Raw genomic sequence first — 22,512 nt, forward strand, 5'->3', positions numbered from 1 at the left:
CGGAGAGAGGCTAGGCAAGGGCCAGGGTCCCATCAGCCCAGTGTCAGGCCCTCTCTACTTCTGACAGGAAGTCCCTGATCTCTCACTCCCCAAAAACCTGCTGCTAAAGAAGTGGGACCCAGTCACTCGTCTTTGCCAAATGGCAGCACGTGGAACCAGCTGAAAAACGTGAAGGTCTCAAGCGCAACTTCCCGCTGAACGCAGACCTGCTTGTTCACGTGGACTGTGAAACACAAGAGGGCAGAGGCCTGCTCCGTCTCTCATCCTGCCCCCAGCGGCCTCTGCAGACGGCTAGAGCACCCAGATGGTCAAAAAAACCCCAATCCAGCCCAATGCCTTCCCTTTTCCAAGCCAGGGAGGGTAAGTAACTCACCCAAGGTCTCCAGACAATCAGAGGCAGAAATCCAGCCTCCAGACCGCTCTTTTTCCTACACCCTGCGTTAGTTCTCCTCTTAGGATGGAGCAACTGAAGTTCTCAAGAGTGGGGGCTCCCCGAGGGCCCGCCCCTATCCCGGGCATCTCTGACTCTGCAGAGCGCCGAGGGCAAGGACTGGCCACAGGGGCGCTGCCGCTCCATCCCGTGCCCCTCCAGGCAAGCCCCTCTCTTCACTGTGCCTCAGAGGCTTAGGTGACAGAGCACCCTGTGCACCACCACCCAGTGAAGACAGGAGGCCGAAGCTGGGGAAATTCAGGAACTGCCCCCTCTCCTGCCCCCTGCGCTCTGTCCCCCTACTCTTGGGCCCAGATACTTCTAGCTGGAGATCTCCCAACTGGTAGACTTGGGTGGAAGCCACTGTCCATGCTGGAGACCCCCAAGTCATCTTACTCCCAGAGTCCAACACCTGTGAGGTTGGGCTGTCCTGGATGCTGCTACCTCTCACCCTGGCTATTGGGGTAGAAACAGAGAGAGGGGAAAGGAGGCACCCACACCACCCAGCCTGCCTCCTAGCGTGTGTAGTTTGGCAGAAAGTTTATCCTCTGGCCCTCAGAGCTGCCGCCAGCAGGGTCTGATGCTGCTGGGAGGGGCGATGTGCGAGGCTCTGCCCTGAGTCTTTACTTCCAGCAAACATCCTATTAGATTCCTTAGAAATCTCCCCAGAGGGCCAGAATCTCCCACTACTTAAGTCTTTTCAAAGAGGCAGGCTGCAGGGTATTTAGTCAGCTTTGGGTCAGAAACTGTGAACTGCTTAAGATCCTTATGTAGTTTTATTTGTACTTGGCTTGTCTCAAAACTGTTTAAGGTATGTCTATACATAAAATAGACAGGCAACGAAAACATTGTATAGCACAGGGAACTATATTTAATATCCTGTAATAACCTATAAAGGAAAAGAACCTGAAAAAAATATATAACTGAATCACTTAGCTGTATATCTGAAACTAACATAATATTGTAAGCCAATTATATATACTGCAATAAAAAAATACTTAATGTAGCCCAGAACAGACTAGCTCTCCTGTCTGCAGAACCTCAGCTTTCCCACCTAAGCCCTCTGTGGGCTTCGAGAACAGGAAGAAAGATACCAGGAGGTCATGGCAGGATTGGGGTGGGGCGCTTCAGGTCCATAAGGAGAGGGTAGTTGGGCCAAGGATGTCCCTGCCCTTTCCCTGTGGCCACTGTGCCTGGCCTGGAGCCCCGTCTGCAGCAAGGACTCAGGCTGCGGATGGAGTAGGAGTCAGGGCCGCCAGGGCGTGGCTGACCACTGCCAGAGAGCCAGCCAGAGCTCAGAGCATCTGCAAAGCCCCACAACCTCACTTCACCCTTCCACCCCTCAAAGGGTTCTCATGGACACTGTTTCTAAGACCCCACAACAACCTGAGGGGCCAGGTCAATCCTTCATGGCTTTACACGCTCCCCTGAGCTTCCAGGAACTCACACAATGAGCCATGTCATCTTCTCACCCCAGAGACGGACATAGGCTAAAAATGCAACAGATGCAAAGAGGGCCAGCTTATCTCAAGAACCGCAAAACCCAAAGGGGCCACTCCGGGCCTGAGATTCTCTGTCTCCATCTTTCGGGGATGATGTCTCAGAGGGCAGCTCAGGGCTCTCTCAGAACAATATCTGGACTGGCTGGGGATTCTTGGCGGAGGGTGGCTGAAGCTAAGCGTGTGGGAGGAAGTGGTGGGAAGGAGGAAAGGGAAGGGAAAGTGAGGGTGGGACCAATTACACCCTCACCAGCATCCTACAGGGGAGTGCATGGCCCTGTGCCCACAGCATTAACCTCTTCCCACTGACGGGTACCTGGCCCAGGGCTGGATGAGCAGAGGGCTGAAAGTCCCCAGGGCCACCCCTGTCTAAGAACTGACCCTTATTCCCTGCTCAGACTCCTTCTCATGGGCACTGCCCGTCACTTCAGCCTTATCTTTTACATTGTCAGCAACTGCTGTTCCCTCTTTGAAGAATGCCTTTCTCCCTCTTTATCTGACTGGCTCCTATTTATCCTTTGATGCTCAGCTCAGGCATCACCTCCTCCAGGAAGCCTTCCCTGATTGCACAGCCTGATTAATGTGCTCTTGTACCCTCTGTGCCTCCCACCATTCCAGCCCTTGTCAAGCATCGGTGACATGGTGTCTTTACAGGCCCAGCTTCTCCTGCTTATCTATGAGGTTCCTCAGGACAGGAGCTGTATCAGGCACTGTGTTGTGTTCCAGGACTCAATGGAGTCTGGCACCCAGAAGGTGCTTATTGGGCCGCCCAGCGTGGCCCCGGCATGGTGGGGTTGGGGTGGGAGATGGGCCCCGGGAGTCTGGAGATAGGCTGGTGGGTGACTCACCCTCCCCTAGCTGCAGGGCGGGGTCCATGAGCTCCATCATGTACTCCACATTGAGAAGCATCTCCGTGAGGTTGCTGCGGGCCAGCACATACATGAGCACAGGCAGGAAGTCGTCTGCTCCATAGGGCTTCCCTGGGAGAGAAAGGAGGCAGAAGGAGGTGAGAGTGAGGCTCTGCTCAGGGCAAGGGGACAACGGTTCGCTGGGTGGGGGACGGTTGCCCTTGGAAGAGGAACCTTCCTGCTTCCTCCCAGGACAGGGGCGACCCTGGGATCAGCCTCTTCGGGAGGCCTAAGACGCAGTTCGGGTTTAGGAAGAAGGAACTGAGAAAGGTGCCCTCTGCGGAGCAGGCAAGCCCGGCCCCTTCCCCTTCCCAGCTCTTCCCCTTCAACGCCATTTGTGGCCCACTCGGCAGTCATGCTCACAGCACACTTATTCACAGACCCACCCAGAAGCAGCTATCTGTCTGCCACTGAGGTCTTCTGGGGAGGCTCCCCGTTCCTTTTAACCACACCTCCCTCTCCCCCTGCCAAACAGAAGCTCTCCCTCAGTCAGATACTACAAGGTCTGAAGCTCCCCTCTCCAACCTGCATTCTTTTTCCCTAAGCAGTGCCCTTTCCCAAGGGTTGTTTTTTTTTTTTAAATGTTAAATCTCTCTCAAAGAGATAACTTATCTCTGCTGCTTTTGTGGGAGATGTTCATGGGGCTCAGAGCCTCTTGACAGAAATAGATTCCTTGGGGAAGGAGGGACTTGGAGGTGGGCCTTAGAGATGCCCTGATGGTCTTTCAGGGTATTCAAGAGGATGAAATGAGAAGAAGAATGTGAAAGTGATTTGGTGCTGGTAAAGCGCAGTGGAAAATTGAGCTATTATTGGCATCTATGTTCTGCTTTCTAAGCAGCCTCCATTTTCCACCCGTAAAATGAATAGGCTGATGGGGTTGGTAACATACACCACTGAAAAGCAGAGCCAGACCCTCATATGAGTCCTAGCGCACCCCTTACCAGCTGTGTGACCTTGGGCTAATTGCTTTACCTCTCTGAGCCTGCATTTCTAGTCAGATATAAACTGACACATATAGCCTGACACCCTATGGGGTTCTGCTGAGAATTCTGTGAAGTGATTTACATGGAGCGCTCCTACATTGTCCCCACAGAAATGCCCACTAAGCAAGAACATCCTTTTTTCTTATTCCAGCTCTGTGTTCTGAGGTTCTCTGATTTGTTTCAAGTTTCCTGTGCCCTCCCTGCACAGAATTAGTCAGTTTTAGAGAGAGCCTTCCATAAACCTTTATGAGCCTGAGGCACGACTAAAGAGTTTCTAGGGAAATATTATTTTGTGCTTGGAGTTGTTTTTCATGTTGATAATTTAATTATTAGAATTCTGGCACACAGGAGATTTTTCATTTGATTTATGAATTAGGGAACAAGGCGTGTCTGGCAGCACGGATGTGGAACGGTCCTGTGCCTTTTGGAATTCACCTATAACTCATGCCTTGGCTTAGAGCTGACTGAATTTTTACTCTGCTTCCAAGAAGCATTCCATCATTTTTTTCTTGGTATTGTATCAATAACTCACCAAAGAACAGGATCAGGCAAGTTAATTTGCTTTTGAGCAGTAGTTCTCAACCAGGGTGATTTTGCCCTTCAGGGGCCGTTTGAAGTCACTTTTGCTACTGGCATCAAGGCCAGGGATGCTGTTAAAACACCCGACAGTGCACAGCACAGCCCTTTGTAAACATGAATTACTCAGTTCCCAAATGTCTGTAGTGCCAAGCTGGGAAAACCTGCTTGAGGGGACAGTGGCTTTCAGCCAGAAGGATGGTCCAGCTGTGGCCCTAGGTCTGAGGACTGAGAGGGGGGTGGGGAGAGAAGCCCTCCAGATGGTGGCTCTGTGCCAGGTGGGGATGGCAAGTGCTTTGCCCTTTGCATCTTTCCCCCACGCTCTTCTGGAGAATCTTGGCGACCCTCAGATGGCTCTGGGGCCCATCTCCTTGGTTCCCACCACGTGTGTTCAACCACCTCACTGAAGGGGACTCTCGAGACCCCACATCAGTCCCTCCAAGCACTTTCCCTCTGTCTCCCCAGGACACACATCGCTGCACTGCAGAGGGCGCAGGAGGTGGTGCTGGGTGAACGAATGAATGAATGAGTGAATGCTGAGCTCCCAGCAAAACCTCAGATGCGCCTCTACAGAGACTCCAGGAGTCCTTCTGCCATCAGAGAGAACTCAGAATCACCACTTCCCACTCAGAACGACATTCTGCCGCCATCACACTCCCACGTGATGTCCTGCTGTGCTGAATCAGGGCTGAATCCACGGGCACTTTCACTCCTTCGCACACACAGTTCCCTCTGCCAGGGATGCCCTCTCAACCTCTCCCTCACTAACTTCTCCTCATCCTCCCACATCTTCAACCACAATTGGGTGGTTCCTGCTCCACCTCCCTTACCTGTGACTGTTTCAGAGCCAGCCCTTTTCCTCGGGCTGTGAGCTCCATGAAGGTAGTGATGGAGGCTGGGTGAGCTTGGGTAAGTCACTTAACCTCTCTGAGCCTCTGCCCCATCACTGCCTTCCCAGTATCCAGCACAGGGCTTGGGATGTTGGACACTGACAGAGAGCTGAGCTGAGCTGACCCACATGTGCCCCGACCAGGCACCACTCTGTCCTGCCCAGGGTTGGGGCTGAGGTCTAGAATACTAGGATCCACTGTGGGCCTCAGACAGTGGTGTGCTCGGAGTGCTTAGCAACTGACTCTCCCAAAAACATAAAAAGCTCTGATTTGTAGCATTTGCTAATTTCCATGGCATATATATTTCCATAGTGGCCAACTTCAAGCTACCAACATGGAGTGGGGAAGAGATGCAGACGATGGGCTCCCAGTACCATCATTGACTTAGCACACCAGCAGCCTTGGATTCACCAAGCCCAACCTCACTTGATGGGAGAAATTTGCTCCAAGTCTCAAGGCTGGTCAGCAGTGGAGCTGGGATTAGAATCTGGGTCCTTCTTCCCTGATGTGGTGAGAAAGGCCCACACAGGCTCTCTGACTTGAGAGCTATTTGTGGACAAATGTAAACCTTAAGCATCACTTAAATGTGCTGGCTCCCAGCAATATCCCAGGGATGGTGAGGGATGCATTCTCCTTCCTGTGAAGGCTGGAGCCCACGGCTCAGGGCTCAGGGCTCAGCCTTGCACACACAGGGGCCTGAGGCAGCACCACTGAGATGCATGGGCGCAGCTGCAAAATAATTCGCCTGTGATGGGAACATCTGCCTTGCATAGATCAGAGATCACGTCCATCAGGCTGTGCCTGTGAGAGCCCTGCTGGGCTGCAGTCTGCATTTCCTGGAGATTCCTGCTTTCCTTTTTGCCAAAGTCACATCTGTTTTCCATCTGTAGATGTTGGGGGGAGCCAATTACATTTTAAAGGGGTGGCTGGGGGGCATTTTGCATGTTTCACCAACTGGGAGAATTTGGAGAAGAAGAGCTCTGATAAAAAACAAGCTGAAATGTGCACACCTGGGTCCCCCAGGCTGTGAGGACACTGGATCAGGAGGCCCCTGACTTGACCACTTACCTAGCTGTGTGATCTGAGACACTCACGTGGAGCCTCAGTGCTCCCATCTGCAAACTGAAGATAATGATAAAACTCACTCAGTCTGTTACGTGGGGCTGTTGTAAGCATCAAATGAGAGGCTGGATTAAAAATAAGGTTCTGCCTTTCAGGAAGCATTTTCTAAAAGAGGGGTTGGCAAACTGTTTTCTGTAAAGGGCCAGATAAATATGTTTTAGTTCTGCCAGCCACATGGTCTCTGTCTAAACTATTCAACTCAGCTTCTGTACAAAAGCAGCCATAGACACTGTGCAAATGAATGGATATGGCTGTTCCAGAAAGAATTATTTATAAAATCAGGTGTCGGGCCAGAGTTGGCCTGCAGACCCTGATCTAAAGGAAAGACTCTATCATCTTATAACTGCCCCTTCAAACCTGTTGCCTGGGCTCTGACTGAAAGCGGTGGCCATTGCAACAGTCCTGGGGCAGCCGAGGCTCCAATCATGATCCATTGGGTCCTTGTCCTCCACCACGATTCCCACTTGAAGCCATGTCCTTCCTCCAGGAAGACTTACCCCAAGACCCCCACTCCCCACCAACTGAGTTCATTGCTCTGAAAATGGGTTTTCCTGGCCCTGTCACTGCAGAATGGAAAAACAAATAAACATGAATTCAGAGAGGCTTCCCCTACCTTCCAACCCAGAACAGCAAACTCCTTCGCACTCTCCAGGCCCCTGAGGCTGTTTCATTCATTCTAGTGGCAGGTTTCGTGTCTGAGGATGTATTTTATATTTGTTTAATTGTTCATTGCCTGTTTCTGCCCACTAGAGTGAAAGCTTTAGGAAGGCAGGGACTCTCTTTTGCTCACTGTCTATATTCAAGACCTCAGCAGTGCGGGGCCTGTGGTAGGTGTTTGGTAAGTATACTTGCTGCATGAACGGATGAACGTCAGTTGTCACACTGCACGACTCGCTTGTTGAGTGCTCTCCTCTTCCTCCTGAATTGTGACCATCCTAAAAACAGGGACTGGGCTTTCCTGTTAACATCCGTATTGTCAGTAAATGCTGAACTGCTGAATGAATGAATTTCTGTGATTAAAAACACAGGATGGCAGGAGGCGGACACCACTGAAAACGGGAAGTTTTACATGTGCTTTTGCAGTGGAAGCCTTTTCGTTAAGGGGTCTTTTGTACGAACTTGGCTTCTCTGGTTGATCAGAGTTGGACAGCAGGGCTGGCCTGCTGTTTCCCCTCCTCTCCTCTTCCCCTTGCAAGATGTCCCCAGCCCCTTGAGTGTTCCCTGAAACCAGTTTGAAAACTAATGTCTGGTCTGAATTCCCAGCAGCACAGACACAAGAGCTGGCGCCAAGGGAGATTCCCTGTAGTTTGTGGCTGCCGTGAGATGTGAAGCCCGCCTCGCTCCCCCGAGCTTCCCAAAGCTGCCCTTTCTGGTTGTTTGTGCTTTTTGCAGATGCTGCTTAAGTCTCAGTTCTGCTTTGAGCGTCACCGCATCCCTGAGGAAATCACTCCAGCTCCCTGGGTTCCCCTTTGGAGAGCTCAGCCCACAAGCCCGTTGGCCACTCAGGCTGTGGGCTCAGAGACCCAAAGCCAAAAGTCCCAGCCTGGCTGGAAAAGGTATGAGGTCATTGTGACTGGATCTGGCCTCTCTGAGGTCATCTCTGACCCCAGGGCATCCTGGAAAAGCAGGAGGGCACAGCGGTCCAGGATGACCTGGATCCAAGTCCAAGGACCACTACTCACCTGCTCAGATATGACCTCAAGCCTGTGCTGCTTAACCTTGCAGAGCCTCAGTTTCCTTGGCTATAAAATGGGGATAACATAGTGTCCACGTCTTACGGAGTGGTTGTGATGTTTCAGGGAGAAGACAGACAGAAAGCAATTAACATGGTGCCTGCTGGGTTATTGGCATGTGAGAAATGGTAGACGTGGTTATTATACAAGGAGAGAGGGTAACGTGTCTTCTAATCCTCCAAACACATCTCAGAGGTCCCAAACCCCATTTCTGTTGTGCGGCGTAAAAACAAGGTGGTGCTTCCTGCCAGGCATGGCCCATATGTTCTCTCTGTCTTTCTCTCTGTCACCTGTATGTCAATGCCCAAGGGACTCAGAAAGCCTCCCTCGGCCTGAATCCCTGCATGACTACAGGGAGCAGAGCCACAACTACCCCCTCCCCAACCCTCCTCCATTCTGTTGGACTTACATGAATGAGAAATCAATTTGTACTTGAGTTAGAGATAGCAGGGTTTATCTGTTACAGCAGAAAGTATTTCCTTAACTAATTATCTATTTACCTACTTGTCTATATGTATTTCAAAAGACCAGCCAGAAGTCCAGCACAATACTAATCATCTTTCTCAACAATAAACATTAGTGACTTTTGTCACTAGAAATCAGTTCAGATTTTTTAACACAAATTTAAAAAAACCAACAGTCTGACCTCCCTCTCTGTTCTGTCTACCCTCAGTCAATGTTGCAGGCGGGTCGTTCCATGGCCCTGGGGTCTCCCTCAAGCTCCCTCCTCCCATCCAACACCCAGCCTCTGTCCCTGCCTGAACCAGCTACACAGACTATTGAAGGAAGAGGAAAAAAGCAGCCTGTTGGCCTCCACTGCCCTCTCGGATGTTGCCTGCTTTTTATCTAAGTTAAAAGAAGATTCTTTGTATTCTTTTAGGAAGAATCCCACATTTGCATGCACTGCATTCCTCCTTCCTGTCTCCCCCGCCCATCTTAAGGAGGAGATCTTGAGCTTGAAGCTATTTCTCCCCAGCAGTAGGGTCAGCCCTGAATGTCTGGTCTGAGACACTGAAGAGGTGGGAATAACTTGTTTGTCAGAGTAATAATAGGAGAGACGACTCTAACTGCTCTCACCAAGTCTCCTGAAGTTCACGAGGAACCCAGTCTGCTCCTGGCTGCAGGATGGATGGCCAGGTTTATTCAAAGCCATTTGTCTCCGTGAACTACCCACTCCACCTGACACAGGCCCCTAAACCTGCCACAGTGGAGGAAGCACGTGATCGGGATTCGGGACCCTTGGGACCTGTCTCCAGGCTGGTGGCCTGGCAGAGTGATGGAAGCACAGGCTTTGGAGTGAGGAAATTCTAGCTCTGAATCCCAGCCCACTCGCATCACGGGCATTAACAACAGCTACCTTTCTGGAAAAGCGGGCCTGGCCAGTTAACTCAGGCCTTGTGTCTCCAAGTTCCATCCTTTCCCACGGTCTCTTCAACCTCTCAACCCCGCAGGTCCCGCCAGCAGCCAGGCTGCAAAGACACAGTTACTATTGCCAGGATCGCACCACAGGAGAGACAGGAGGGTGGAGCTTCCTCCTTGGACAGGAGGGGCTGAAGCAGGGTGGGTGGAGGTGGGGGTGGGAGGGGAGGGCCATTCTCTGCTTAGAGGGGCTCAGTGGTAGAGAGGTAGGCAGCGCCCAAGCTGCAGCTGTGCCCTCCAGGGGGTTGCTCGTGGCTCCCAGGCTTCCCACATGGGGCTGCAGGGCCGCGGACCACACTTTGAGTAGCGAAGCGCTGGAAGCATCGGGCGAGGGGAGGTGAGCTGAAGGCCTGAGGTAGAGGACCCGGTTCTAGGATCACTGAATGTCAAAGTCAGAAGAGAGTTTAAGAGTCATTTGGGATCTGGCTGAAAATGCTTAACCTCAGTCTAACCATGAGGAAACATCTGACAAACACAAAATGAGGAACTTTCATTATAAAGAAAAAGATGGGGGCGGGGAGGGCAACCTGTATTCCTTACCATATCCACTTCATAAAAGGCAAAGAAAGGCTGCAATGTTCCAGGTTAAAGGAGACAACTAAATTCGATACCCGACCCTTGACTGGATCCTGAACTAGAGGAGGAAATGCTAAAAAAAAAAAAAAAAACCCTGTTAGATCAGAGACAACCTGCAATACAGACAGTGGAATGGAGAAAAATATGGTACCGATGTAAATTTATGAAGCAGACTTAACTGTGGTTGTGCGATGGAATGTCCCTGCTCTTAGAAGTATTTAGGGGTAAGGGGCCAAGATGTATATAACTCAGCCTCATATGATTCATGAAAAACTTCCATTTGCGTAGAGACAGAATATAAATGATAAAGCAAACGAGATAAGATACTAACAGTCCACAAAGGGTACGTGGACGTACCTCTTTTCATGCACTGTTTTGAGTCTTGAAATTTTTGAACTCTGAAATTATTTCCAAATGTAAGGTTTGGGAAAAAAAAAAAAAGCCCAAGAATTTAGCAGCAGAACTGGTTCTTTCAAACAAAATCCCAGGTGGAACCCTGGGTGTAAAAGAGGGACAAGCAGGGTTGTCTGGGGTCAAGTCCAGCTTAGGGTCCCACCGGTGGCCCCTGGGGTGCCTCCTGGAACCCAGCTGGGAAACCACCGAGTGGGTTCAGCCTCCATGATTCTGGGAACATGGTGAGGAGGCAGCCGTTCCTGCATCCTCAAGTCTATTGGACACTCATGCACACGTTTGGTCCCATGTGATCCTTGCAGTAGCCCCGATCCTAGCCTGTTTTTAAGTGAGAAAACTGAGGCTCTGGAAGGTTAATACCTCCTTGGGGGCCTACATCAGCCAGGGGGCCTACGTGCTCTCCCACGCCCTGCATGGCAACCTGAGAGGCATGTCTTGTCATCCCCATTTTATGCACAAACAGAGGCCCCATGAGACTCAAGCCCAAGGCTGCCGCACTGGAGTTGGGGCTCAAACCCAGGTCCTCGGATGAACTCCCAAGTCCCTCCTCTTCTGGGCAGAAACTGCTTCCTCCCAGGTGAAGAGGCTGAGGCTCCTAGTGGGGCAGCCTTGAGCTCCTAAGGGCAGAGGTGAGATTGGGAGCCACTGGATTCACAGACCAGTCAGTGCTCACTCAGCAGTGGGAGGGAACACACTGTCTCTTTCTTGATGAGAAACCCATTTGTTCCTGGTGAGGAATCTTCACATGGAGCCCTGATCTGGCCCTGATTTTCTGGGCTCAGAGCCTTCCTGCCAGGAGCTGGCTTCTGAATCAGCAGAGAGATGCCCACCTCCTCCCACCCCCCACCCCTTCCCCCACCAAGGGCCAAGGACAAGGAAACTACGAGCAGCCTTGTTCTGCTCTGTCTTTCACAGGCTGTGCCCTGGGCTGGGCCCGCCTGGCAACTGTCTTTCTTCTCCCTCCAATTTAGCCATTCCCTTCCCCCATTTCCTGCTCTCTGGTAAGATTTTAGCCAGTAAATTCACTGTTATCAAAACTCATGGTGTTTGAAGTTAATGCCAAAACACTGGATGTTTATAAGAACTGCAGGAATCTCAAGACTCCTGAGTAAACGGGGACTCACTGAGGATGCAGTCACCCTTTTAGGGCCCAAAGCTGCCTTCTTGATAGCGTAGAGCCCTTGGCCCTGACTACCCCGAGCCTGGCCTGGCAGGGAGAGTGGCTGCCCACATCAGCAGTTCAAACAGGGAAGGTAACTGTCCCTATTAAGTGTGGTTGGATGCAAACTGCAGACTCATCTAAATGTCACAATGGCCCCGCAAGGTGGGTATGGTGCCAATTTCACATGGGGGAAACAGGCTCGGAGCACTGAAGTCACCTGAACACAGTCTTACAGCTGTGACAGAAATCTGGATCTTTCTCTGCCAAATTCTTCCAAGGTCCCAGGCCCACCTGTCTTCTCCCTGAGGCTGCTCCCAGCAAAGGGTCCTGTGGGGCTTTGGCTCTTTCCCCATTTACTGCCGCTCCCGCTCCACACCATGCAGGACACCCCTGAGCCTGCCTTCCTCCAGGGCTGCTGCTGATCAGGGGCTGCCTCGCCCTGAGGGCTGCCACGCCGCCACGGGGACTTCACTTCAGCTCCACATCCCTGCTGGGGGCTTGTGGACACTTTCCAGGGTTACACACGCTGGGAGCGAGTGTGTCTGACTCTGAGAGCTCTGGGTGGTGCAGCCTGTGCGCTGACCCCGCCTTACTTCCTTGGGGATGCTTGAGGAGGTTGCTCAGTTGCGGGGCTCACATGCCGGTCTGTTCTCTGGGCTCCAGACTGCACAGGACACCCAGTCTCCAAGTCTAACTTCCACTCCATGAAAAAACCCTCCACTTCGACATCCCATCTATGCTACAACCCTCTCTCTTCCAAGCACATTTCCAATATTGTGATAAAGGGTTAATGTGCAGTTGTAACTCAGCATGGTATCTGCATATGGGCAAAAACATTCATTCCCATAATTGACCGCTGGACACGTGTCAGTTTAATCCAAAAGAGTGATTCCAACCTGGAGTTGTGGCTTGTGCCAGGTCTGTGAGGGAGCTTTTCTAGGGTGAAGGGACTTTGTACCATCCTCTAATCATACACGAATAAGTGCTTTCCGTTGGCCAAGCTGGCCTGCTCTTCTCCCAGGCAGATGGAGAACCCTTCCCCTAAGACAGCTACCATTGGTTGAGCCTACTGTGCCCTGAGGCTGACATTTTACATACATTGTTTCCAATATTCCCAAGTGACCATGTGTGTCTCCTGAACCATTAGGGGTCTTAGTTTCGCCTCTTTGTGAAATAGCTTCCTCAGATGAAGAAACTGGGTCTTAAAGGGTTAAGTAAATCATTCAAGGTCACACAGGTAGTAAAGGACAGTTTAGGAATTTGAACCCAAGTCTGTATGGCCACAGAGGCAACCATCCTTCCACTGTCCATTACCATGGTTGTCATGTACAGTTACACAGGTTGCTTATTGCACAAGGGCATCCAGCTGAAGGGGTAATAAGGGGATGAAATCCAGCCAGCATTCTGTTCACTAAGGTGTGCACCATGGCACGGTGATGCCTGTTCTTGTCTGCCTGGAGGAGCACAGTGGTAAACTGATTATAAATGGTCCTAATGATTCCCTCCTTACATCTGAAGCCCTTGCCATGTGTCTTTGAAGTTCTTCTCATCAAGAAGGGAAGTCTAGTTCCTCACTTCTGAAATCTGGGTTAGTCTTGTGACTAAACAACTCAGTAAAACATGTCAGAGTGGCGCTGTGCCAGTTCCAGCCCAGGCCAAGAAGCCTAGCAGGCTGCACTTGCCCTCTTGGACCCCAACTACTGCCGTGGGCACAAGCCCGGGCTAACCTGCTGGAGGATGAGAAACACCTGGCCCAGTCCCCCCAGTTCCAGACCAATCAACAGCCAATCAATCACCTCACATACGAGCAAGGCCATCCTAGCCCAGCCAGCTTCCCAACAACCTCCTCTGACCCCGGACCGAAGCTCAGGCACACCTGCCCAGATCAGCAAAACTGTCCCACCGACTTCTGTAACTGACTTACGTGACCACTATGGGTTGAACTGTGTCCTTTCAAAATTCACATGTTGAAATCCTAGCCCTCAGAGTATGACCTTATTTGGACATAGGGTCATTGCAGATGCATTTAGTTCAGATGAGGTCATGCTGGTGTAGGTGGGCCCCTAATCCAACATGATTGGTGTTCTTACAAAAAGGAGCAATTTGGAGACAGACATGCACACAGAGAGCACACCACGTGGAGGTTGGAGTGAGGTTGTCACAGGCAAGGGACTACCAGAAGCCAGAAGAGGGGCCGGGAACACATCCTTCCCTGCAGCCTTTAGAGGGACTGTGACCCTGCCGAAACCTTGATCTCAAACTGCCAGCCTCCAGAACTGCAAGACAATACATTTCTGTTGTTTGTCACCAGTTTGTGGAACTTTCCACGCCAGCCCTAGGGAATGAATATAGCTCCTTTTCCTGATTCATACAAAGGCAGAGCCTGGGCTGGGTTCCCTGCTTGCTTCCAGTGCGACAGCCAACCCTGGCCCTCCTCCCAGCCCTCAGGGAACCCCAAACGGTGCCCAGGAGTTCCACCCCTACTGTGCCTACTCCTGCCCCAGCAGGCCTCTGAATCTGGGGAGGCTTCTCTAGTGCCTTCCCAGGGCTCTGGAGGGGAAGGGGTCACAGACCCATATAGAGAGAGCCCCCACCCCCCAGCCCAGGCCCCTCCCGGCTGCCCTCCTACCTGGGTTGCCGAGAGCCATGGAGTCATAGATGAGCTTACAGGTCTTGAGCAGGATGGAGATCTTCTTCTCGGGCGAGTAGGCCTTGTGCATGCTGGCGAACTTCTGCAGGATCTTCTCCATGATGGGCACCTCCGGCACGCTGGTGGTCACGCCCAGGTCGGTGGTGGTGGTAGCCAGGATCACCAGCTGGTTCTCCTTGAGCTGCTGCAGTGAGCCATCCTTGCTGTGGATCTCACGCAGGCACGAGTTGATGGCTTCCTTCAGGGGCTTCAGGACACACTTGTACAAGGCAGACTCCACAATGGCTTCTGCAGGTGGGCGAGAAAAGGAGGGTGAAGAAAGAAGCAGCTGCAGGGGTCCTGCCCTCAGGTCTTGTTGCCCAACAGCATGGCTATCCCCCATCCCTGGTCCCTGGAAGGCTATCCAGCCCTGGCAGATACACCCCACAGTCTAACACATGAGACACCATAGCACATTCTGCAGAAAGCCGCACCGCCAAGGGCACAGAAGCCCCTGGGACCCATACATGGTATCCTAAGGCTTTTCACAGGGTGTGGCACAGATTACACTCTCACAGGGCTGCCTACCAGTACACAACCTCAGAGGACACTAATTACATGGGAGTTGTGCAGTACAAAACCTGTGCAGCTTTACCTTGAGGGCATGGGTGCTCAGTAAATGTTTGCAAGAGTTAATCTTGATGTCTCTCTTTCAAGTCCCAAATCCACCTGACTGTAGTCTCAAGAATACAGTATAGCTAATACCTGACATCTCATCACTTCTACGCTACTGCCTTGACCTGGGCTATCATCATCTCTTGCCTGAGTTATGTTAGTAGCCTCTTGCCCTGGCTTCTTTTAGTCCATTCTCAACACAGCAACCAGCATAATCCTGTTATGCCATGTCTGATCATCACCTTCCTGTGCTCAGAACCCTGTAATGGCTCACACTGAATGCACAATAGAAGCCAAACTTCTCCCCATGGCCTATAATCCCCGTCTGTGATTGGTCCCTGTGGCCTCTCTAACTCTTCACCAAGCTTGCTCATTGTGCTTATGCTGCTCCAGCCACCCTGACCTTCTTGCTGCTCTGCCAACCTGCCAGGCTTGCTGCTGCCTCAGGGCCTTTGCACCTGCTATTCCCTTTGCCTGGAGAAATTCATATGGCTAGTCACGTGGCTTATTCCTTTCTGTTTGAATGTCATCTTATCTGAGAGATGTACTGATCAGCTAGCAGAACGAAGAGTTAGTCATCTTTGATCTCAAAGCAACTCTGCAACAAACACACCATTATCCCTACTCGACAGATGGACCCATTCAGGCTCTGCTGGTGTGGGTCACACAGCTAGCTGGGGGCTGAATAAGGATTTGAACCCATGTCAGTTTGACACCAAGGCAATGTTCAGATTTGGTTGACAGTAGGGAAATATTCTTGGAAAGTCCTTTTGGCTCTACCTGATCCCCAGGGGAAGGTCTTAGCTATTAGCCCAGTAGAAGAGGTCCCAAGTCCTGTCCCTGGAAGGAGACACCTGCCCTATCCCTGGAAGGTGAGGGAGGGGCTTGTGTCCCATAGCTGAGCCTCAGCATAGGCCCGGATAACCCTCCCCTGCCACGCAGTCCTAGGGTTGGCCCATGTCTGGGTTTGGGGCTGGTCCTGGCAGGCTTGGATCCTCATCCGAGGGTCCTCATCCTGCTGTCTCCCTCTTCCTGTTTATTTCTCCAGCCTCTTCAACAGGAGAACACATGGTGCCCTTGTCTCTCACCCCACTCTTGGCCTTCCTTCCAGGCTCTCAGAGCCTCTGCAGCTAGAGGCCTGGTGACCTGCAGGCAGGGACCTGCAGTCAGCTTCCCCACAACCCCTAGCTCCTATGTGACCTTGGCCAAGTCCTTTCTCCTTCCAAGACCTTTTACTTCATCTACAAATTAAGAGAGACCATGCCCTCTAGAGTCCCTCCACCTCTGAAGCCCCCACCAGATCTCCTGCAGAGCCTGCCTCTGGCTCTCAGCAGCCACGCGTTAGTAGTTCTGCTGCTGCTAATTGCTCCTGGTGACTTGGCTCCCTAATAAAACCAGAAGCATCCTGAGGGTGGGGTTCAGCCCAGCTCTTAGGTGGTTGAGGTTCTTCTGCCATCTAACTGGGCACATGGCCAAACTTGGAACTGAGAGGCAGAACAGCAGAGGGGTTGGTTCCTGGAAAGGGGGGATTGTTTGGGATTATCCCGGGCTCCCGCCCACTCCCAGGCCCTGCTGGGGACGGGGACCGACCTAGTTCCTCCTCAGAGTGCAGGGCGGGGTCCACCAGGGCCTTGAGCTCGGTGCTCTGCAGCAGGTAGCTCTTGAGCTGGGTCATCATGGTGCGGATCTCCTGCAGCATCTCGGTGCTGGAAGTCTGGTGCACCATCATCTCCAGGCTGTACACTTTGTAGTCCTGCACCAGGTTGCCGAAGTACGAGGCCTTGTCCTGGGCCAGCTCCACCACCTTCTTGTACAGCTTGCGGTTGTTGGAGAGGAAGGCGTTGAAGACGCTGCTGAAGCTCACGAAGCTCAGGCGGTGGCGCGCCTTGCCCAGGATCATAGAGGATTTCTTCTTCACACCGGGGCTGCTGAACTGCTCCAGCTCCTCCTCTGTGCTGCTGGTGGAGTAGGAGTCCTGGTCTGTGGCCGAGGCGGGCGCTCCCAAGCTGTCCGAGAGGGAGGCCAGGGAGCCCTTGAACTCTGGGGTGCTCTGAGGTCGGGCCCCCACCCGGGCATGTGGGCTCTGAGTCCTGGTAGGGGAGGCAGGGCCTTGGCTGTTTCTGGGTGGACCAGGCGTGGGGTTCTCTGGGGCTACCCCCTCCGCAGAAACCTCGGCGCTCTCCAAGGGAGTTGGGAGGACCGAGGCCAGCTGCCGGGAGATCCGCTTCTTCCTCGGGGGTGGGACTGGGGCTTGTCGGATCTTCCTCGGAGGCTCTGGCATGCTGCCCAGTTCGCTGGCTTTGGCCACTGCTTCCTGGCCTTGCTCTGCGGTCCTCTGAGGACTGTTGCCAGGGCTGTCTGAGGTCCCCTGCAGGTGCAGGCTGAGCGGGGATGACCTGGAAAGACCCAGCGCGTCCCCCTCTGCCGCCGCCCCCCTGTCCACCTTCCCTGCACTCTGGTCCTCCAGGGACACCTTCTCAGAGATGCGACGTCTGGGAGGAACAGCGGGGAGGCTCTTCTTCGTGGGCACTGGAGGGGTGGAGGCCTGCAAGGGGGTGAGGGCTGCCCCCACCTTGCTCTCTTCCTCCCTGAGGGGGCCCAGGCCTGCAAGGGGGCGTGGGAGCCTCTCGCAGGCTGTCATGGGTGGCTGGTTTGGATGGTCTGGGGGGCCTGGGGCATGGGGTGCAAAGTCGGGAGCAGATGCTGGAGGTGCAGGAGGAAGGGCCTCTAGAGGCGGGGGAGCAGCCACTGGGGGAGAACTGGGCAAAGGGCAGGCCAGAACAGGAGCAGGGGGTGGAGGAGGCTGGGTGGAGCCAGGAGACTGATGAGGGAGCACTGGGGGAGGGGGCGCTGGGCGGCGAGGGGCCCACCTGGAGGTGGGTGAGGTAGCGTCAGAGGTGGGGGGCGACGGGAGCGAGGGGCAGCTTCCAGGGGGTGGCTGGTCGGGCGGCGGGGCGCTGCCACAGTCCTCGATGAAGACTGGATTCACAAACCAGAGGCCGCTTCCTATGGACAGCTCGATTTCATAGGAGCTCTTCTCGTATGGAGCCGCGGCCCTGAGGCTGGAGGCTGGGGGTGTTCCGGGCGCTGGGTCTTTTGGGCGCTCCACTGGGCTCCCGCCTCCTCGCCAGGGGTTCAGCGAGGAGTCCCAGAAGCCTGTGATGAGAGAGGGAGAGGCTGTCAGTCCTGAAGCCGGGCCCCCTGCCTGGCGGGGGTAATATTTGTGGGCTGGGTGGAGGCAGGCCAGAGGGAGGGCTGTCACAGCATTTGCTTCACTGCACTGAGGGTTGTTTTCCCCTTTTGGACTGTTTTAAGCCTCTCCCACCACTTCCTGCCTCGAGAGGGGAAGCCCCGGGCCATCCTCCCTAGCAGTGCCAGGGTGGAGCCAGGACAGAGGTGGTGACAGGCTCAGCTCCAGTTCTGTCTCCTGGAGTGTGACAACCCACCATGGAGGGCACCAACGACCCGGGATGCAGGCACCTGTGGACACGGAGGGGTCCTGAGGTTCCGCAGCTGACCAGCTGGGCGCCCTGGAGCAGGTCACTGGACCTTTCCAGGCCTCAGTCTAGTCGTATCTAGAATGGAGGTCCCAACAGGGAAGGCGCTTTGGGCCTGTTTTGGCCACCATGGTTGTCACAGCAGGAGGAACAAGCCTATGGATTGTGGCCAGTGAGCTCAGACCTGCCCATCTAAGTGAGGAATGCTTTCCCGCTGCAGTGATTCTCTGGTCAATCCGGGTGTTAAAATAGGAAGCTGCCGCACGCCCCCAGCAATCTGAGTGCAGCCCCGCACTGCTGAGCTAAGTTCCAGCATGTAACTGTCTCTTGACTCAGCCCCTGGCTGTGGCCACCAAAGCAGGCCTGTCCCTCTCCAGGCACTGTTGGTCAGCGCCAGGCTTGTCCTGGGTAAGGGGCATGGAAGGGCCAAGCTGAAAGGGCACTGGCGGTCGACCAGCTCAGGGGTTCTTGCCCTCTGGGTACCAAGCCCTACAGAGAATGAGACAGAAGCTCAGGACACCCCACAAAGGGCACAGGGGCACATTTTGAGGACAGTTTCAGTTGGCTGGCAGGCCACACAGCTCACTCAAGCAGCATCTCCCGGAGAGGAGCACAGGACCCAGGTCTTGTTCAACCTGTTAATTTTAGAGGTTGACAGTACGAATTCCTTGTTAATGATGGGACCCGGCCTCCAGCCTCTCACCCAGAGCTCCTCACTTCTAGGAGGGAGTCATCAGTAAGAAAACTACCAAAACTAACATCACAGACAATAAGAGGAACAAACATGCGTGGAGCTCCAGCTGTGTGGGCGCCTCGCTCTGCATGGACATCTCACGGATCCCTGACCACAGGCCTTTGGTGTAAGTCCTCATGCTGTCCCCATGTTACAGATGAAGATAAGAGACCAGAGAGATTAAAGAACTGGCCCAAGGCCACCGAGTCAGCAAGCGAAAGAGCTGGGATCTGAACTAGGTCAGACTAGTTCTAACGCCCGTGTGCTCGGCCACTGGGTTACGTGACTTTCCTTCATAGGAACTTGCGACACTTCCCATCTGGGTTGCTCTCCTGGGGTGAGTGAGTGGTGGGGTGGCAAGCACCCCAGAACTGGGGATGTGGTAAGAACACAACAGCCTCTTGACATTGAAAGAAAGGAGACATTGCAAGAAGGAGGAGGGAGCCCTGAGTGTGGGCATGTGTATGTGTGTGTGCATGTACGGGGCCCCACTAAGGGATGGGCACAGGGGTGTGGGTGTTTGCCACCTTGCTGGCCAGGGGGTCACAAACCTGATCAAAGTGGCAAAGTGACAGTGGGGATGCCGAGAAACTGACTGGAATTGAGCCATGTGTCCATCCCCTCCGAGGTGGGGCCACTACAGGGGATGAGAACGGGGCTCATGGTTCACCCTTGTCCTGGGCAGAGACCCCATGTCTGGAAGCCTGAGGATTGTGGCCACCTGTCTCCACAGTAACAAGGATGACAAACTTTCCCGTGACTCTTTCCAATCTGTGAGGCTCTGTACACAGCCCAGCCACCACCCAAGGACACGGAGTGCCTGGCATGGGGTGGTACGTCTCCAGGCTCTCCCACCTTCCAAGTGGGCTGTTCTTCACAGCTGCCTGGGCCCTGTGCTTTGCTTTCCTCCAGGACCAGTCCACTCTCCCTGGTGCTTCGTACCGAGCACATAGACGTTGTGGCCCCAGGGAGTGAGCATGTGAAGCATGGTGTCCTGTCTACACATGCCCCCAGAAATGGTCTCCTTGGATGTTTTCCTAGCAAGGAGCAGCAGGCAGTCAGTTTGACTTAAAGGTGACTGGGCAGCAGTCCATAGGTGAGCTGAGGCCCCCGAGGCTCACCTCCAAGTTCCCATATGACCCTTTACCTGGGTGAAGATGGAAGTCACAGGGTAGACGATCAACAGAGCTGCCCAGGCACGCCTGGACACTCCCATTATTGCTCACCTAGATCAAGGCCACAGCCTGTCTCTGCCCACCCCCTACCCCGTGTCCCCAGTCCAATTTTACTCCTGCCACCATGCGGGGCATATGGTAGGCCCTTGATTGCTGTGTGTTCAGAATCACTTCCAACCCTTTAGCTTGGCATTCAAGGCCTGTGGGATTTGGCCCTGTACATCCTTTCCAGCATCACTAACTGATTCTCCACCCCAGTCTCTCCACTGCCCACTTCTTCCTGAACATGCCACCGGCTGCTCCACCCTCAGGTCTCAGCTAGTTCCATTCCCTCTGCTTGGAATGCTTTTCCCACCCTCTCCACCTGGCAAACTCCTACTCATCCTTCAAGGCTCAGGTCAAACGGCTCCACTCTGGCGGAGACTTCCCACCCCATCCAGGCCTCACCTACTCTCCCCTGGGCCCCCCCGGCCCCGGTGTGCACGCTGACTGAAGAGACCATCCCTGCAGATGTACTTCTCTGGTTTCAGCCTGAACCATGGGGAGATGTCTAAAGACCAGACGTGAAGAAGGGAGAAAATGAGAGGAGGGAGGCCACAAGGAGGTCAAGGAGCTCCACAAGTGATGGGCCACCAGCCAGAGAGCCCGCCTCAGGATAGCAGGGTGGGTCCATCATGCTCAGAAAAGAACACATTTTTCCACCTCTCAGACTGGGATTCCTACAAGAGCGGAACAGACAGCGCGGTTCAGGGAAATGGGCCCGGGGTCTGGGTGACCAGGAACTGCTGCCCTGCCCCTAAGACGGGCCTGGGGGCTGCACCCAGCAGAGCAGACACCCCAGAGCAAATGAGGCTCTGAGGGGTGGGGGAAGCTGGGACTCGAGGAGCTGCACCCTGGGGTCTGGGGGCCTATTAGGGAACTCAGCAGTGATGCAGGTCTTTATGCTTTAAAAAAAAAAAAAAAGGAACTAGGTAACTTTCTCTGCAGCCTACAGAATGCCAAGGAGAAGCGGAAACTTGTCGTGCAATCCTAGCGGTTGGCAAGGCTGTGGGCATCTGTGCCCAATGGCACTGAGCCAAGCTCAGTGGTCCCTTCGGGGCCCACACCTTCACTGCCCTGCGCCGCCCTCGGACTGAGGCAGACGTGGTGCTGGCCCTGCGGCCTCCGTCTCGGCTGGGGATGCCGCCTTCCAGGTGTCCACTCCTACAATCCTCAGAGGGCCTGGGCTGGCCCAGGTGCTGGGCTGCAGACACTGAGAGCAAAGGCGACCAAGGTCTCACACTTGAGGAGCCCTGGGCTAGTGGCCTGACAGAGAGAGGATGGGTAAGTGCAGCTGAGTATTCCAGACGCCATGGAAACAGCCAGAAAGTCTGAGGAGATCAGTGAGTGAATGGTTTTGTGGCATTCCCAAAGACGGGCTATTGGACAATCACCCAAACTGGACTTTTCAATAACTAGGAAAATTCTCATTTACAACAGGAAGGAAAAGGCAAATCACATGCAAACTTGGAGGAGCTATAGAACATATGCTTTTTCTAAACATATTTATAAAATATTGAACAGACATACACTGCAAACATGTCTGAGAACCCCCGCAAATCTACCCCCTATTCACCGCTTCTCCTAGATGCCTTTTGCACTTGGGATCGACTGCGTCCAGTTGCATGCTGAACAGCTCTGTGTTGGCCTAGTGGCCCCGACATTATACCTATGTAGCCTGCCCTTTCGAACGCTGGCTTTTCCAAGGTCAAATTCAGACTTTCTTATCTCAGCTCACAAGCAAACGTTCTGGGCCATCACGTGGTGCTGAGTCTGCAGGTCAGTGGCTCCGTTTCAGCAACATCACCGCGGCTGAACGGCAGGGCTTGTGCAATGACTTGGGTACTTATGATATTCTAGTCTTTCTGTAAAAAGTGAGTAGAAGGCCAGAAAAAGAAAATTGCTGACAGGAGTGATAGGAAACACATATGTCTCAGAAACTTACTTCAATTGCAAGATCATCAGGTGGGGATCGGGGTTAGGAGTCAGCGCCTGGCCGGCGGACGAGTCGGGACCCAGAAACGGGGCTTAACGAGGAGGCTGAGCTGTGTGCAG

At 53.4% G+C, this 22,512-nt stretch overlaps 1 protein-coding gene across 3 annotated transcripts in view; it reads right to left on the reverse strand.

The window, feature by feature from the left end:
- Nucleotides 1-22,512, reverse strand: part of RIN3 (Ras and Rab interactor 3) — a 104,483-nt gene that overhangs the window by 6,643 nt on the left and 75,328 nt on the right. The window contains exons 6-10 of one of the 3 annotated variants that reach the window (XM_074365111.1): nucleotides 16,604-18,169; nucleotides 14,339-14,647; nucleotides 10,101-10,209; nucleotides 9,499-9,610; nucleotides 2,778-2,909 (exon numbers count right to left, since the gene is read on the reverse strand). In XM_074365111.1, coding sequence (XP_074221212.1) covers nucleotides 2,814-2,909; nucleotides 9,499-9,610; nucleotides 10,101-10,209; nucleotides 14,339-14,647; nucleotides 16,604-18,169 — 2,192 coding nt within the window. In that variant the 3' untranslated portion in view covers nucleotides 2,778-2,813. The remainder of the gene's footprint in view (nucleotides 1-2,777; nucleotides 2,910-9,498; nucleotides 9,611-10,100; nucleotides 10,210-14,338; nucleotides 14,648-16,603; nucleotides 18,170-22,512) is intronic. The other 2 variants (XR_012507414.1, XM_074365110.1) reach the window with 2 other exon arrangements.

This window comes from Camelus bactrianus, chromosome 6, assembly GCF_048773025.1.
Source record: "Camelus bactrianus isolate YW-2024 breed Bactrian camel chromosome 6, ASM4877302v1, whole genome shotgun sequence".
Taxonomy (NCBI): Eukaryota; Metazoa; Chordata; class Mammalia; order Artiodactyla; family Camelidae; genus Camelus; species Camelus bactrianus.